At 49.6% G+C, this 14,312-nt stretch overlaps 1 protein-coding gene across 1 annotated transcript in view; it reads right to left on the bottom strand.

Annotated features, from left to right (window-relative positions):
- LOC116958557 (uncharacterized) overlaps window positions 1–14,312 on the bottom strand; it is a 183,495-nt gene that overhangs the window by 50,067 nt on the left and 119,116 nt on the right. The window contains exons 19-20 of the mRNA XM_076057101.1: window positions 2,595–5,084; window positions 445–486 (exon numbers count right to left, since the gene is read on the bottom strand). Of these exons, the coding sequence (XP_075913216.1) occupies window positions 445–486; window positions 2,595–5,084 (2,532 nt within the window). The remainder of the gene's footprint in view (window positions 1–444; window positions 487–2,594; window positions 5,085–14,312) is intronic.

Raw genomic sequence — 14,312 nt, 5'->3', positions numbered from 1 at the left:
TTCACCTGATGAAGGCTGCTTGTGTTGTGGCCGAAACGTCGTGAGAATTTTATCGTGTTATTGTATTATTTTATCAATTTATTATTTTATTCTCATTCTACGTGGTGGTGGTGGTGACTTTACCGAAAGAACCAAAGAAGATGAATCCTTGCAGTCACGAAAGCTTTAAATCGAAATTTACTCGGTTGCCTCATGTGGGTGGGGGGTGGCGGAGCCGGGGGGGCGGAGCCAGGGGGGGGGGGCGGAGCCGGGGGGGCGGAGCCAGGGGGGTGGCGGAGCCGGGGGGGCGGAGCCGGGGGGGGGGCGGAGCCGGGGGGGGGCGGAGCTGGGGGGGTGGAGCCGGGGGGCGGAGCCGGGGGGGCGGAGGAGCCAGGTGACGAGGACGACGGAGGTCGTAGGTCACGGTGCCGGCGAATGGGGGGGGAGGGGGGGGGAGGAACTCACCCGAAGCCGTCACCAGCTGCCCCGCTTGGCAGAAGCACCGGGCTACGGGTGACAAGAAAACAGAGACAAAGATAAAGGTCACCCGGCGTGGCCCCGAACGGACTGGCGGGGCCAAGTGCCGTTAGCCGGCAGCACCGGTGAAGGCCACCGGCACTGTGGCACACGAGGGGGTGGGTGGCCAGCACCGCGCCCGGCCGCCTTTGTCTCTCCCCCAGTGGCGATGTTCGTCACACCACACCGATACAGCAGGTGCTCATTTGAGGCCGAATTGCGCTAACCACTACACTGCCGCTCCCCACGCTGTGAACAACACACACACAGTAGACTACACTATACACTACACTACTATACACTATACTATACACTACTATACACTACACTACTATACACTACACTATACTATACACTACACTATACTATACACTACTATACACTACACTACTACACACTACACTACTACACACTACACTACTATACACTACACTACTATACACTACACTATACATTACTATACACTACACTACTATACACTACACTACTAGACTATACACTACTATATACTACACTATACACTACACTATACACTACACTATACACTACACTACTATACTATACACTACTATATTATACACTACACTATACACTGCACTACTATACACTACACTATACACTACACTACTATAAATTACACTCCTATACAATACTATACACTAGACTACAAACTACACTACTATACACTACACTATACACTACTATACACTACACTATACACTACTATACACTACACGATACACTACACTATACACTACTATACACTATACTAGACACTACTACGCACTACACTACCAGCTACACTACTATAATGACGTCCATCCACCCCCCCCCTCTCGCCCCCCCATTCGCTCACCCCCATTTCCCTCAGCCAATCATCGACCTCCTACTCCAAGGGCTGTCAACCGTCATCCCTACAGTCAACCCTCCTTTCCCGCCTTTGACGTTTGAATCTCTCCTCCAATCAGCTTTGAGGCTCTTATCCCAAGCCAATCGTCTTTGAGACCTCCCTGCACCAATCAGAGGCCTTGATTGACTAGCGTAGTGTACAAAGTGTAGTGTGTAGTGTAGTGTATAGTGCAGTATATAGTGTTGTGTATAGTGTGTATAGTGTAGTGTATAGTGTTGTGTATAGTGTGTATAGTGTAGTGTATAGTGTAGTGTATAGTGTGTATAGTGTAGTGTATAAGTAGTGTAGTGTATAGTGTTGTGTATAGTGTGTATAGTGTAGTATATAGTGTAGTGTATAGTAGTGTATAGTGTAGTGTATAGTAGTGGATAGTGTAGTGTATCGTGTAGTGTATAAGTAGTGTTGTGTATAGTGTACTGTATAGTAGTGCATAGTGTAGTGTATAGTGTCGTGTATAGTGTAGTGTATAGTGTTGTGTATAGTGTACTGTATAGTAGTGCATAGTGTAGTGTATAGTGTCATGTATAGTGCAGTGTATAGTCTCGTGTATGGTGTAGTGTATAAGTAGTGTAGTGTATCGTGTAGTGTAAAGTGTGTATAGTGTAGTGTATAGTGTAGTGTATAGTGTGTACAGTGTAGTGTATAAGTAGTGTAGTGTATTGTGTAGTTTATAGTAGTGTACAGTGGAGCATTTGCGGTGACCCGTTTAAACCAGTCTCCGCTTGCCAACCCACGCACCCAACCAACCCACCCACCCACCCACCAACCCAACCACCAACCAACCCACCCACCCACCCACCAACCCACCCACCCACCCACCAACCCAACCACCAACCAACCCACCCACCCACCCACCAACCCACCCACCCACCCACCAACCCAACCACCAACCAACCAGCCCACCAACCAACCAACCCGCCCACCCACCAACCAACCCACCAACCCACCCACGCACCAACCCACCCACCCACCCACCCACCAACCCACCCACCCACCAACCAACCAACCCACCAACCCACCCACCCACCCAGCCACCAACCCACCCGCCCACCCACCAACCCGCCCACCAACCCACCCATGCACCAACCCACCAACCCACCCACCCACCAACCCACCCACCCACCCACCAACCCACCCACCCACCAACGCCCACCTCCACCAGCCCGGCTGCGATGTAGCCCACACTTACTGGTGAGGCGAGATGCGGTGGTGGTGACAACTGCAGCAGGAGTTGTTGTTTCAACTGCAGCAGGAGTTGTTGTTGTTTCAACTGCAGCAGGAGTTGTTGTTTCAACTGCAGCAGGAGTTGTTGTTGTTTCAACTGCAGCAGGAGTTGTTGTGATGACTGCAGCAGGAGTTGTTGTGGCAGGTGCAGCAGGAGTTGTTGTTGTTTCAACGGCAGCAGGAGTTGTTGTTTCAACTGCAGCAGCAGTTGTTGTGGCAACTGCACCAGAAGTTGTTGTTGTTTTAACTGCAGCAGGAGTTGTTGTTGTGATAACTGCAGCAGGAGTTGTTGTTGTTTCAACTGCAGCAGGAGTTGTTGTTGTTTCAACTGCAGCAGGAGTTGTTGTTGTGATAACTGCAGCAGGAGTTGTTGTTGTTGTTTCAACTGCAGCAGGAGTTGTTGTTGTTTCAACTGCAGCAGGAGTTGTTGTTGTGATAACTGCAGCAGGAGTTGTTGTGGCAGGTGCAGCAGGAGTTGTTGTTGTTTCAACTGCAGCAGGAGTTGTTGTGGCAACTGCAGCAGGAGTCGTTGTTTCAACTGCAGCAGGAGTTGTTGTGGCAGGTGCAGCAGGAGTTGTTGTGGCAACTGCAGCAGGAGGTGTTGTTGTTGTGATAACTGCAGCAGGAGTTGTTGTGGCAGGTGCAGCAAGAGTTGTTGTTGTTTCAACTGCAGCAGGAGTTGTTGTTGTTTCAACTGCAGCAGGAGGTGTTGTTGTTTCAACTGCAGCAGGAGTTGTTGTGGCAGGTGCAGCAGGAGTTGTTGTTGTTTCAACTGCAGCAGGAGGTGTTGTTGTTTCAACTGCAGCAGGAGTTGTTGTACGGACAGCAGGAGTTGTTGTTGTTTCAACTGCAGCAGGAGTTGTTGTTTCAACTGCAGCAGGAGTTGTTGTTGTGATAACTGCAGCAGGAGTTGTTGTTGTAGGTGCAGCAGGAGTTGTTGTTGTGATAACTGCAGCAGGAGTTGTTGTTGTTTCAACTGCAGCAGGAGTTGTTGTTGTGATAACTGCAGCAGGAGTTGTTGTTGTGGCAACTGCAGCAGGAGTTGTTGTGGCAACTGCAGCAGGAGTTGTTGTTGTTTGAACTGCAGCAGGAGTTGTTGTTGTTTGAACTGCAGCAGGAGTTGTTGTTTGAACTGCAGCAGGAGTTGTTGTTTCAACTGCAGCAGGAGTTGTTGTTGTTTCAACTGCAGCAGGAGTTGTGGCAACTGGAGCAGGAGTTGTTGTGATAACTGCAGCAGGAGTTGTTGTTGTGATAACTGCAGCAGGAGTTGTTGTTGTAGGTGCAGCAGGAGTTGTTGTTGTTTCAACTGCAGCAGGAGTTGTTGTTTCAACTGCAGCAGGAGTCAGTGTTGTGATAACTGCAGCAGGAGTTGTTGTTGTAGGTGCAGCAGGAGTTGTTGTTGTGGCAACTGCAACAGGAGTTGTTGTGGCAGGTGCAGCAGTTGTTGTTGTTTCAACTGCAGCAGGAGTTGTTGTTGTTTCAACTGCAGCAGGAGTTGTTGTTGTTTCAACTGCAGCAGGAGATGTTGTGGCAGGTGCAGCAGTTGTTGTTGTTTCAACTGCAGCAGGAGTTGTTGTTGTGATAACTGCAGCAGGAGTTGTTGTTTCAACTGCAGCAGGAGTTGTTGTTGTGATAACTGCAGCAGGAGTTGTTGTTGTTTCAACTGCAGCAGGAGTTGTTGTTTCAACTGCAGCAGGAGTTGTTGTGGCAGGTGCAGCAGTTGTTGTTGTTTCAACTGCAGCAGGAGTTGTTGTTGTGATAACTGCAGCAGGAGTTGTTGTTGTGGCAACTGCAGCAGGAGTCGTTGTTTCAACTGCAACAGGAGTTGTTGTTTCAACTGCAGCAGGAGTTGTTGTTGTTGTTGTTTCAACTGCAGCAGGAGGTGTTGTTGTTTCAACTGCAGCAGGAGTTGTTGTGGCAGATGCAGCAGTTGTTGTTGTTTCAACTGCAGCAGGAGTTGTTGTTGTGATAACTGCAGCAGGAGTTGTTGTTGTTTCAACTGCAACAGGAGTTGTTGTTGTTGTTTCAACTGCAGCAGTAGTTGTTGTTTCAACTGCAGCAATAGTTGTTGTTGTTTCAACTGCAGCAGGAGTTGTTGTGGCAGGTGCAGCAGTTGTTGTTGTTTCAACTGCAGCAGGAGTTGTTGTTGTGATAACTGCAGCAGGAGTTGTTGTTGTGATAACTGCAGCAGGAGTTGTTGTTTCAACTGCAGCAGGAGTTGTTGTTGTGATAACTGCAGCAGGAGTTGTTGTTGTGATAACTGCAGCAGGAGTTGTTGTTGTTGTGATAACTGCAGCAGGAGTTGTTGTTGTGATAACTGCAGCAGGAGTTGTTGTTTCAACTGCAGCAGGAGTTGTTGTTGTGATAACTGCAGCAGGAGTTGTTGTTGTGATAACTGCAGCAGGAGTTGTTGTTGTTGTTGTGATAACTGCAGCAGGAGTTGATGTTGTGACAACTGCAGCAGAAATCGGGGCAAACACAGATGCAGGTGCGTGAGAGTTCATCACACAGCTGTTGACTACCTCGCCTGGTACACAGGATGCGAGGGTTCGATCCCCGACCCTGACGACGCCTGTAGCTCACTGTAGCTCGTGAGATGTTGACTACCTCGCCTGGTACACAGGAGGTCGTGGGTTCTATCCCGGACCCTGACGATGCCTGTAGCTCACTGTAGCTCGTGAGATGTTGACTACCTCGCCTGGTACACAGGAGGTCGTGGGTTCTATCCTGACCGTGACAATGCCTGTAGCTCACTGTAGCTCGTGAGATGTTGACTACCTCGCCTGGTACACAGGAGGTCGTGGGTTCTATCCCGGACCCTGACGATGCCTGTAGCTCACTGTAGCTCGTGAGATGTTGACTACCTCGCCTGGTACACAGGAGGTCGTGGGTTCTATCCTGACCGTGACAATGCCTGTAGCTCACTGTAGTTCGTGAGATGTTGACTACCTCGCTAGGTACGCAGGAGGTCGTGGGTAGCCACTGTAACTCGTGAGATGTTGACTACCTCGCCCGCTACACAGGAGGTCGTGGGTTCTATCCTGACCCTGACAACGCCTGTAGCCACTGCAGCTCGTGAGATGTTGACTACCTCGCCCGGTACACAGGAAGTCGTGGGTTCTATTCCGACGCTGACTATGCCTGCTGCTGCTGTATATTCGGAGTCTGCGTCTCTCTCTCTCTCTCACTGTGGTGAGATGTTAACTACCTCTCCTGGTACGCAGGATGTCGTGGGTTCTATTCCGACACTGACTAGGTCTACTCCTGTATATTTGGAGTATGTGTCTCTCACTGTGGTGAGATGTTAACTACCTCGCCAGATATACAGGATGTCGTGGGTTCTATTCCGACCCTGACGAGGTCTACTGCTGTATATTTGGAGTCTGTGTCTCTCTCTCTCACTGTGATGAGATGTTGGCTACCTCTCCTGGTCTACAGGATGTCGTGGGTTCTATCCCGACCCTGACAAGGTCTACTGCTGTATATTTGGAGTCTGTGAGTCTCTCTCTCCCCGTGGTGAGATGTTAACTACCTCTCCTGGTCTACAGGATGTCTGGGGTTCTATCCCGAACCTGACGATGTCTACTCCTGTATATTTGGAGCTCACCTGGTTAAATGTTATGTTCAGTTTTAGCCATGGGTCTCTTATGATCGTGGGTATTTGAGGGACTGCATGGGACCCTGTGAGTATGCGTCTCTGTGGGTCTGTAGAAAGACACGTTCAAAGTGTTTGTCAGCTGCTATGAATGTCCAAGTGATGATGATGATTATGATGAGATCAGCCCACGTGGTTGAGCTGATATCATTTGTGATCAACATTGTTTATGCTTTAGTACACCATATGTATCAAGCAGAGCTTCACCCACTGTCCTACAGAGTGAGTGAGTGGAGTTTGTATGATCTCCCCCTGTCCTACAGAGTGAGTGAGTGGGGTTTGTAAGATCTCCCCCTGTTCTACAGAGTGAGTGAGTGAGTGGAGTTTGTATGATCTCCCCCTGTTCTACAGAGTGAATGGAGTCTGTATGATCTCCCCCTGTCCTACAGAGTGAGTGAGTGGAGTTTGTGTGATCTCCCCCTGTTCTACAGAGTGAGAGTGAGTGGAGTTTGTGTGATCTCCCCCTGTTCTACAGAGTGAGTGGAGTTTGTGTGATCTCCCCCTGTCCTACAGAGTGAGTGAGTGAGTGGAGTTTGAGTGATCTCCCCCTGTTCTACAGAGTGAGTGAGTGGAGTTTGTATGATCTCCCCCTGTTCTACAGAGGGAGTGGAGTTTGTGTGATCTCCCCCTGTCCTACAGAGTGAGTGAGTGAGTGGAGTTTGAGTGATCTCCCCCTGTTCTACAGAGTGAGTGAGTGGAGTTTGTATGATCTCCCCCTGTTCTACAGAGTGAGTGAGTGGAGTTTGTGTGATCTCCCCCTGTCCTAACGAAGTGAGTGAGTGGAGTTTGTATGATCACCCCCAGTTCTACAGAGTGAGTGAGTGGAATTTGTGTGATCTCCCCCTGTTTTACAGAGTGAGTGAAGTTTGTATGATCTCCCCCTGTTCTACAGAGTGAGTGAGTGGAGTTTGTGTGATCTCCCCCTGTCCTACAGAGTGAGAGAGTGGAGTTTGTGTGATCTCCCCCTGTCCTACAGAGTGAGAGAGTGGAGTTTGTGTGATCTCCCCCTGTCCTACAGAGTGAGTGAGTGGAGTTTGTGAGATCTCCCCCTGTTCTACAGAGTGAGTGGAGTCTGTATGATCTCCCCCTGTCCTGCAGAGTGAGTGAGTGGAGTTTGAGTAATCTCCCCCTGTCCTACAGAGTGAGTGAGTGGAGTTTGTATGATCACCGCCAGTTCTACAGAGTGAGTGAGTGGAGTTTGTGTGATCTCCCCCTGTTTTACAGAGTGAGTGGAGTTTGTATGATCTCCCTCTGTTCTACAGAGTGAGTGGAGTTTGTGTGATCTCCCCCTGTCCTACAGAGTGAGTGGAGTTTGTATGATCTCCCCCTGTTCTATAGAGTGAGTGGAGTTTGTGTGATCTCCCCCTGTCCTACAGAGTGAGTGGAGTTTGTATGATCTATCCCTGTCCTACAGAGTGAGTGGAGTCTGTATGATCTCCCCCTGTTCTACAGAGTGAGTGGAGTTTGTATGAACTCCCCCTGTCCTACAGAGTGAGTGAGTGCAGTTTGTGTGATCTTCCCCTGTCCTACAGAGTGAGTGGAGTTTGTATGATCTAACCCTGTTCTACAGAGTGAGTGAGTGGAGTTTGTGTGATCTCCCCCTGTCCTACAGAGTGAGAGAGTGGAGTTTGTGTGATCTCCCCCTGTCCTACAGAGTGAGAGAGTGGAGTTTGTGTGATCTCCCCCTGTCCTACAGAGTGAGTGAGTGGAGTTTGTGTGATCTCCCCCTGTTCTACAGAGTGAGTGGAGTCTGTATGATCTCCCCCTGTCCTGCAGAGTGAGTGAGTGGAGTTTGTGTAATCTCCGCCTGTCCTACAGAGTGAGTGAGTGGAGTTTGTATGATCACCCCCAGTTCTACAGAGTGAGTGAGTGGAGTTTGTGTGATCTCCCCCTGTTTTACAGAGTGAGTGGAGTTTGTATGATCTCCCTCTGTTCTACAGAGTGAGTGGAGTTTGTGTGATCTCCCCCTGTCCTACAGAGTGAGTGGAGTTTGTATGATCTCCCCCTGTTCTATAGAGTGAGTGGAGTTTGTGTGATCTCCCCCTGTCCTACAGAGTGAGTGGAGTTTGTATGATCTATCCCTGTCCTACAGAGTGAGTGGAGTCTGTATGATCTCCCCCTGTTCTACAGAGTGAGTGGAGTTTGTATGATCTCCCCCTGTCCTACAGAGTGAGTGAGTGCAGTTTGTGTGATCTTCCCCTGTCCTACAGAGTGAGTGGAGTTTGTATGATCTCTCCCTGTCCTACAGAGTGAGTGGAGTTTGTATGATCTCCCCCTGTTCTACAGAGTGAGTGGAGTATGTATGATCTCCCCTGTTCTACAGAGTGAGTGAGTGCAGTTTGTGTGATCTCGCCCTGTTCTACAGAGTGAGTGTAGTCTGTATGATCTCCCCCTGTCCTACAGAGTGAGTGAGTGGAGTTTGTGTGATCTGCCCCTGTCCTACAGAGGGAGTGGAGTTTGTGTGATCTCCCTCTGTTCTACAGAGTGAGTGAGTAGAGTTTGTGTGATCTCCCCCTGTCCTACAGAGTGAGTGAGTGTAGTTTAAGTGATCTCCCCCTGTTCTACAGAGTGATTGGAGTCTGTATGATCTGCCCCTGTCCTACAGAGTGAGTGAGTGGAGTTTGAGTGATCTCCCCCTGTTCTACAGAGTGAGTGGAGTCTGTGTGATCTCCCCCTGTCCTACAGAGTGAGTGAGTGGCGTTTGTGTGATCTCCGCCTGTTCTACAGAGTGAGTGGAGTTTGTATGATCTCCCCCTGTCCTACAGAGTGAGTGAGTGCAGTTTGTGTGATCTCCCCCTGTCCTACAGAGTGAGTGGAGATTGTGTGATCTCCCCCTGTTCTACAGAGTGAGTGGAGTTTGTATCATCTCCCCCTGTTCTACAGAGTGAGTGGAGTATGTATGATCTCCCCCTGTTCTACAGAGTGAGTGAGTGCAGTTTGTGTGATCTCCCCCTGTTCTACAGAGTGAGTGGAGTATGTATGATCTCCCCCTGTTCTACAGAGTGAGTGAGTGCAGTTTGTGTGATCTCCCTCTGTTCTACAGAGTGAGTGAGTAGAGTTTGTGTGATCTCTCCCTGTCCTACAGAGTGAGTGTAGTTTGAGTGATCTCCCCCTGTTCTACAGAGTGAGTGGAGTTTGTGTGATTTCCCCCTGTCCTACAGAGTGAGTGAGTGGAGTTTGAGTGATCTCCCCCTGTTCTACAGAGTGAGTGGAGTCTGTGTGATCTCCCCCTGTCCTACAGAGTGAGTGAGTGGCGTTTGTGTGATCTCCCCCTGTTCTACAGAGTGAGTGGAGTTTGTGTGATCTCCCCCTGTCCTACAGAGTGAGTGGAGTTTGTATGATCTCCCCCTGTCCTACAGAGTGAGTGAGTGGAGTTTGAGTGATCTCCCCCTGTCCTACAGTGTGAGTGGAGTTTGAGTGATCTCCCCCTGTTCTACAGAGTGAGTGGAGTTTGTGTTATCTCCCCCTGTTCTACAGAGTGAGTGGAGTCTGTATGATCTCGGCCTGTCCTACAGAGTGAGTGAGTGGAGTTTGTGTGATCTCCCCCTGTCCTACAGAGTGAGTGGAGTTTGTGTGATCTCCCCCTGTCCTACAGAGTGAGTGAGTGGAGTTTGTGTGATCTCCCTCTGTCCTACAGAGTGAGTGAGTGGAGTTTGTGTGATCTCCCTCTGTCCTACAGAGTGAGTGAGTGGAGTTTGTGTGATCTCCCCCTGTTCTACAGAGTGAGTGGAGTTTGTGTGATCTCCCCCTGTTCTACAGAGTGAGTGGAGTCTGTGTGATCTCCCCCTGTCCTACAGAGTGAGTGAGTGAGTGGAGTTTGTATGATCTCCCCCTGTTCTACAGAGTGAGTGGAGTTTGTGTGATCTCCCCCTGTTCTACAAAGTGAGTGGAGTTTGTATGATCTCCCCCTGTCCTACAGAGTGAGTGAGTGGAGTCTGCGTGATCTCCCCCTGTCCTACAGAGTGAGTTAGTGGAGTTTGAGTGATCTCCCCCTGTCCTACAGAGTGAGTGGAGTTTGTATGATCTCCCCCTGTCCTACAGAGTGAGTGGAGTTTGTGTGATCTCCCCCTGTTTTACAGAGTGAGTGGAGTTTGTATGATCTCCCTCTGTTCTACAGAGTGAGTGGAGTTTGTGTGATCTCCCCCTGTCCTACAGAGTGAGTGGAGTTTGTATGATCTCCCCCTGTTCTATAGAGTGAGTGGAGTTTGTGTGATCTCCCCCTGTCCTACAGAGTGAGTGGAGTTTGTATGATCTATCCCTGTCCTACAGAGTGAGTGGAGTCTGTATGATCTCCCCCTGTTCTACAGAGTGAGTGGAGTTTGTATGAACTCCCCCTGTCCTACAGAGTGAGTGAGTGCAGTTTGTGTGATCTTCCCCTGTCCTACAGAGTGAGTGGAGTTTGTATGATCTAACCCTGTTCTACAGAGTGAGTGAGTGGAGTTTGTGTGATCTCCCCCTGTCCTACAGAGTGAGAGAGTGGAGTTTGTGTGATCTCCCCCTGTCCTACAGAGTGAGAGAGTGGAGTTTGTGTGATCTCCCCCTGTCCTACAGAGTGAGTGAGTGGAGTTTGTGTGATCTCCCCCTGTTCTACAGAGTGAGTGGAGTCTGTATGATCTCCCCCTGTCCTGCAGAGTGAGTGAGTGGAGTTTGTGTAATCTCCGCCTGTCCTACAGAGTGAGTGAGTGGAGTTTGTATGATCACCCCCAGTTCTACAGAGTGAGTGAGTGGAGTTTGTGTGATCTCCCCCTGTTTTACAGAGTGAGTGGAGTTTGTATGATCTCCCTCTGTTCTACAGAGTGAGTGGAGTTTGTGTGATCTCCCCCTGTCCTACAGAGTGAGTGGAGTTTGTATGATCTCCCCCTGTTCTATAGAGTGAGTGGAGTTTGTGTGATCTCCCCCTGTCCTACAGAGTGAGTGGAGTTTGTATGATCTATCCCTGTCCTACAGAGTGAGTGGAGTCTGTATGATCTCCCCCTGTTCTACAGAGTGAGTGGAGTTTGTATGATCTCCCCCTGTCCTACAGAGTGAGTGAGTGCAGTTTGTGTGATCTTCCCCTGTCCTACAGAGTGAGTGGAGTTTGTATGATCTCTCCCTGTCCTACAGAGTGAGTGGAGTTTGTATGATCTCCCCCTGGTCTACAGAGTGAGTGGAGTATGTATGATCTCCCCTGTTCTACAGAGTGAGTGAGTGCAGTTTGTGTGATCTCGCCCTGTTCTACAGAGTGAGTGTAGTCTGTATGATCTCCCCCTGTCCTACAGAGTGAGTGAGTGGAGTTTGTGTGATCTGCCCCTGTCCTACAGAGGGAGTGGAGTTTGTGTGATCTCCCTCTGTTCTACAGAGTGAGTGAGTAGAGTTTGTGTGATCTCCCCCTGTCCTACAGAGTGAGTGAGTGTAGTTTGAGTGATCTCCCCCTGTTCTACAGAGTGATTGGAGTCTGTATGATCTGCCCCTGTCCTACAGAGTGAGTGAGTGGAGTTTGAGTGATCTCCCCCTGTTCTACAGAGTGAGTGGAGTCTGTGTGATCTCCCCCTGTCCTACAGAGTGAGTGAGTGGCGTTTGTGTGATCTCCCCCTGTTCTACAGAGTGAGTGGAGTTTGTATGATCTCCCCCTGTCCTACAGAGTGAGTGAGTGCAGTTTGTGTGATCTCCCCCTGTCCTACAGAGTGAGTGGAGATTGTGTGATCTCCCCCTGTTCTACAGAGTGAGTGGAGTTTGTATCATCTCCCCCTGTTCTACAGAGTGAGTGGAGTATGTATGATCTCCCCCTGTTCTACAGAGTGAGTGAGTGCAGTTTGTGTGATCTCCCCCTGTTCTACAGAGTGAGTGGAGTATGTATGATCTCCCCCTGTTCTACAGAGTGAGTGAGTGCAGTTTGTGTGATCTCCCTCTGTTCTACAGAGTGAGTGAGTAGAGTTTGTGTGATCTCTCCCTGTCCTACAGAGTGAGTGTAGTTTGAGTGATCTCCCCCTGTTCTACAGAGTGAGTGGAGTTTGTGTGATTTCCCCCTGTCCTACAGAGTGAGTGAGTGGAGTTTGAGTGATCTCCCCCTGTTCTACAGAGTGAGTGGAGTCTGTGTGATCTCCCCCTGTCCTACAGAGTGAGTGAGTGGCGTTTGTGTGATCTCCCCCTGTTCTACAGAGTGAGTGGAGTTTGTGTGATCTCCCCCTGTCCTACAGAGTGAGTGGAGTTTGTATGATCTCCCCCTGTCCTACAGAGTGAGTGAGTGGAGTTTGAGTGATCTCCCCCTGTCCTACAGTGTGAGTGGAGTTTGAGTGATCTCCCCCTGTTCTACAGAGTGAGTGGAGTTTGTGTTATCTCCCCCTGTTCTACAGAGTGAGTGGAGTCTGTATGATCTCGGCCTGTCCTACAGAGTGAGTGAGTGGAGTTTGTGTGATCTCCCCCTGTCCTACAGAGTGAGTGGAGTTTGTGTGATCTCCCCCTGTCCTACAGAGTGAGTGAGTGGAGTTTGTGTGATCTCCCTCTGTCCTACAGAGTGAGTGAGTGGAGTTTGTGTGATCTCCCTCTGTCCTACAGAGTGAGTGAGTGGAGTTTGTGTGATCTCCCCCTGTTCTACAGAGTGAGTGGAGTTTGTGTGATCTCCCCCTGTTCTACAGAGTGAGTGGAGTCTGTGTGATCTCCCCCTGTCCTACAGAGTGAGTGAGTGAGTGGAGTTTGTATGATCTCCCCCTGTTCTACAGAGTGAGTGGAGTTTGTGTGATCTCCCCCTGTTCTACAGAGTGAGTGGAGTTTGTATGATCTCCCCCTGTCCTACAGAGTGAGTGAGTGGAGTCTGCGTGATCTCCCCCTGTCCTACAGAGTGAGTTAGTGGAGTTTGAGTGATCTCCCCCTGTCCTACAGAGTGAGTGGAGTTTGTGTGATCTGCCCCTGTCCTACAGAATGAGTGGAGTTTGTGTGATCTCCCCCTGTCCTACAGAGTGAGTGGAGTTTGTATGATCTCCCCCTGTTCTACAGAGTGAGTGAGTGGAGTTTGTGTGATCTCCCCCTGTCCTACAGAGTGAGTGAGTGGAGTTTGTATGATCTCCCCCTGTTCTACAGAGTGAGTGGAGTTTGTTTGATCTCACCCTGTCCTACAGAGTGAGTGGAGTTTGTGTGATCTCCCCCTGTCCTACAGAGTGAGTGGAGTTTGTGTGATCTCACCCTGTTCTACAGAGTGAGTGGAGTTTGAGTGATCTCCCCCTGTTCTACAGAGTGAGTGGAGTTTGAGTGATCTCCCCCTGTCCTACAGAGTGAGTGAGTGGAGTTTGTGTGATCTCCCCCTGTCCTACAGAGTGAGTGAGTGGAGTTTGTGTGATCGCCCTCTGTTCTACAGAGTGAGTGAGTGGAGTTTGAGTGATCTCCCCCTGTTCTACAGAGTGAGTGAGTAGAGTTTGTGTGATCTCCCCCTGTCCTACAGAGTGAGTGGAGTTTGTATGATCTCCCCCTGTCCTACAGAGTGAGTGAGTGCAGTTTGTGTGATCTCCCCCTGTCCTACAGAGTGAGTGGAGATTGTGTGATCTCCCCCTGTTCTACAGAGTGAGTGGAGTTTGTATCATCTCCCCCTGTTCTACAGAGTGAGTGGAGTATGTATGATCTCCCCCTGTTCTACAGAGTGAGTGAGTGCAGTTTGTGTGATCTCCCCCTGTTCTACAGAGTGAGTGGAGTATGTATGATCTCCCCCTGTTCTACAGAGTGAGTGAGTGCAGTTTGTGTCATCTCCCTCTGTTCTACAGAGTGAGTGAGTAGAGTTTGTGTGATCTCTCCCTGTCCTACAGAGTGAGTGTAGTTTGAGTGATCTCCCCCTGTTCTACAGAGTGAGTGGAGTTTGTGTGATTTCCCCCTGTCCTACAGAGTGAGTGAGTGGAGTTTGAGTGATCTCCCCCTGTTCTACAGAGTGAGTGGAGTCTGTGTGATCTCCCCCTGTCCTACAGAGTGAGTGAGTGGCGTTTGTGTGATCTCCCCCTGTTCTACAGAGTGAGTGGAGTTTGTGTGATCTCCCCCTGTCCTACAGAGTGAGTGGAGTTTGTATGA

This window comes from Petromyzon marinus, chromosome 79, assembly GCF_048934315.1.
Source record: "Petromyzon marinus isolate PM22_M1 ecotype Great Lakes invasive population chromosome 79, UKy_Petmar_22M1.pri1.0, whole genome shotgun sequence".
Taxonomy (NCBI): Eukaryota; Metazoa; Chordata; class Hyperoartia; order Petromyzontiformes; family Petromyzontidae; genus Petromyzon; species Petromyzon marinus.
This window is presented reverse-complemented; position numbering and strand designations above follow the sequence as displayed.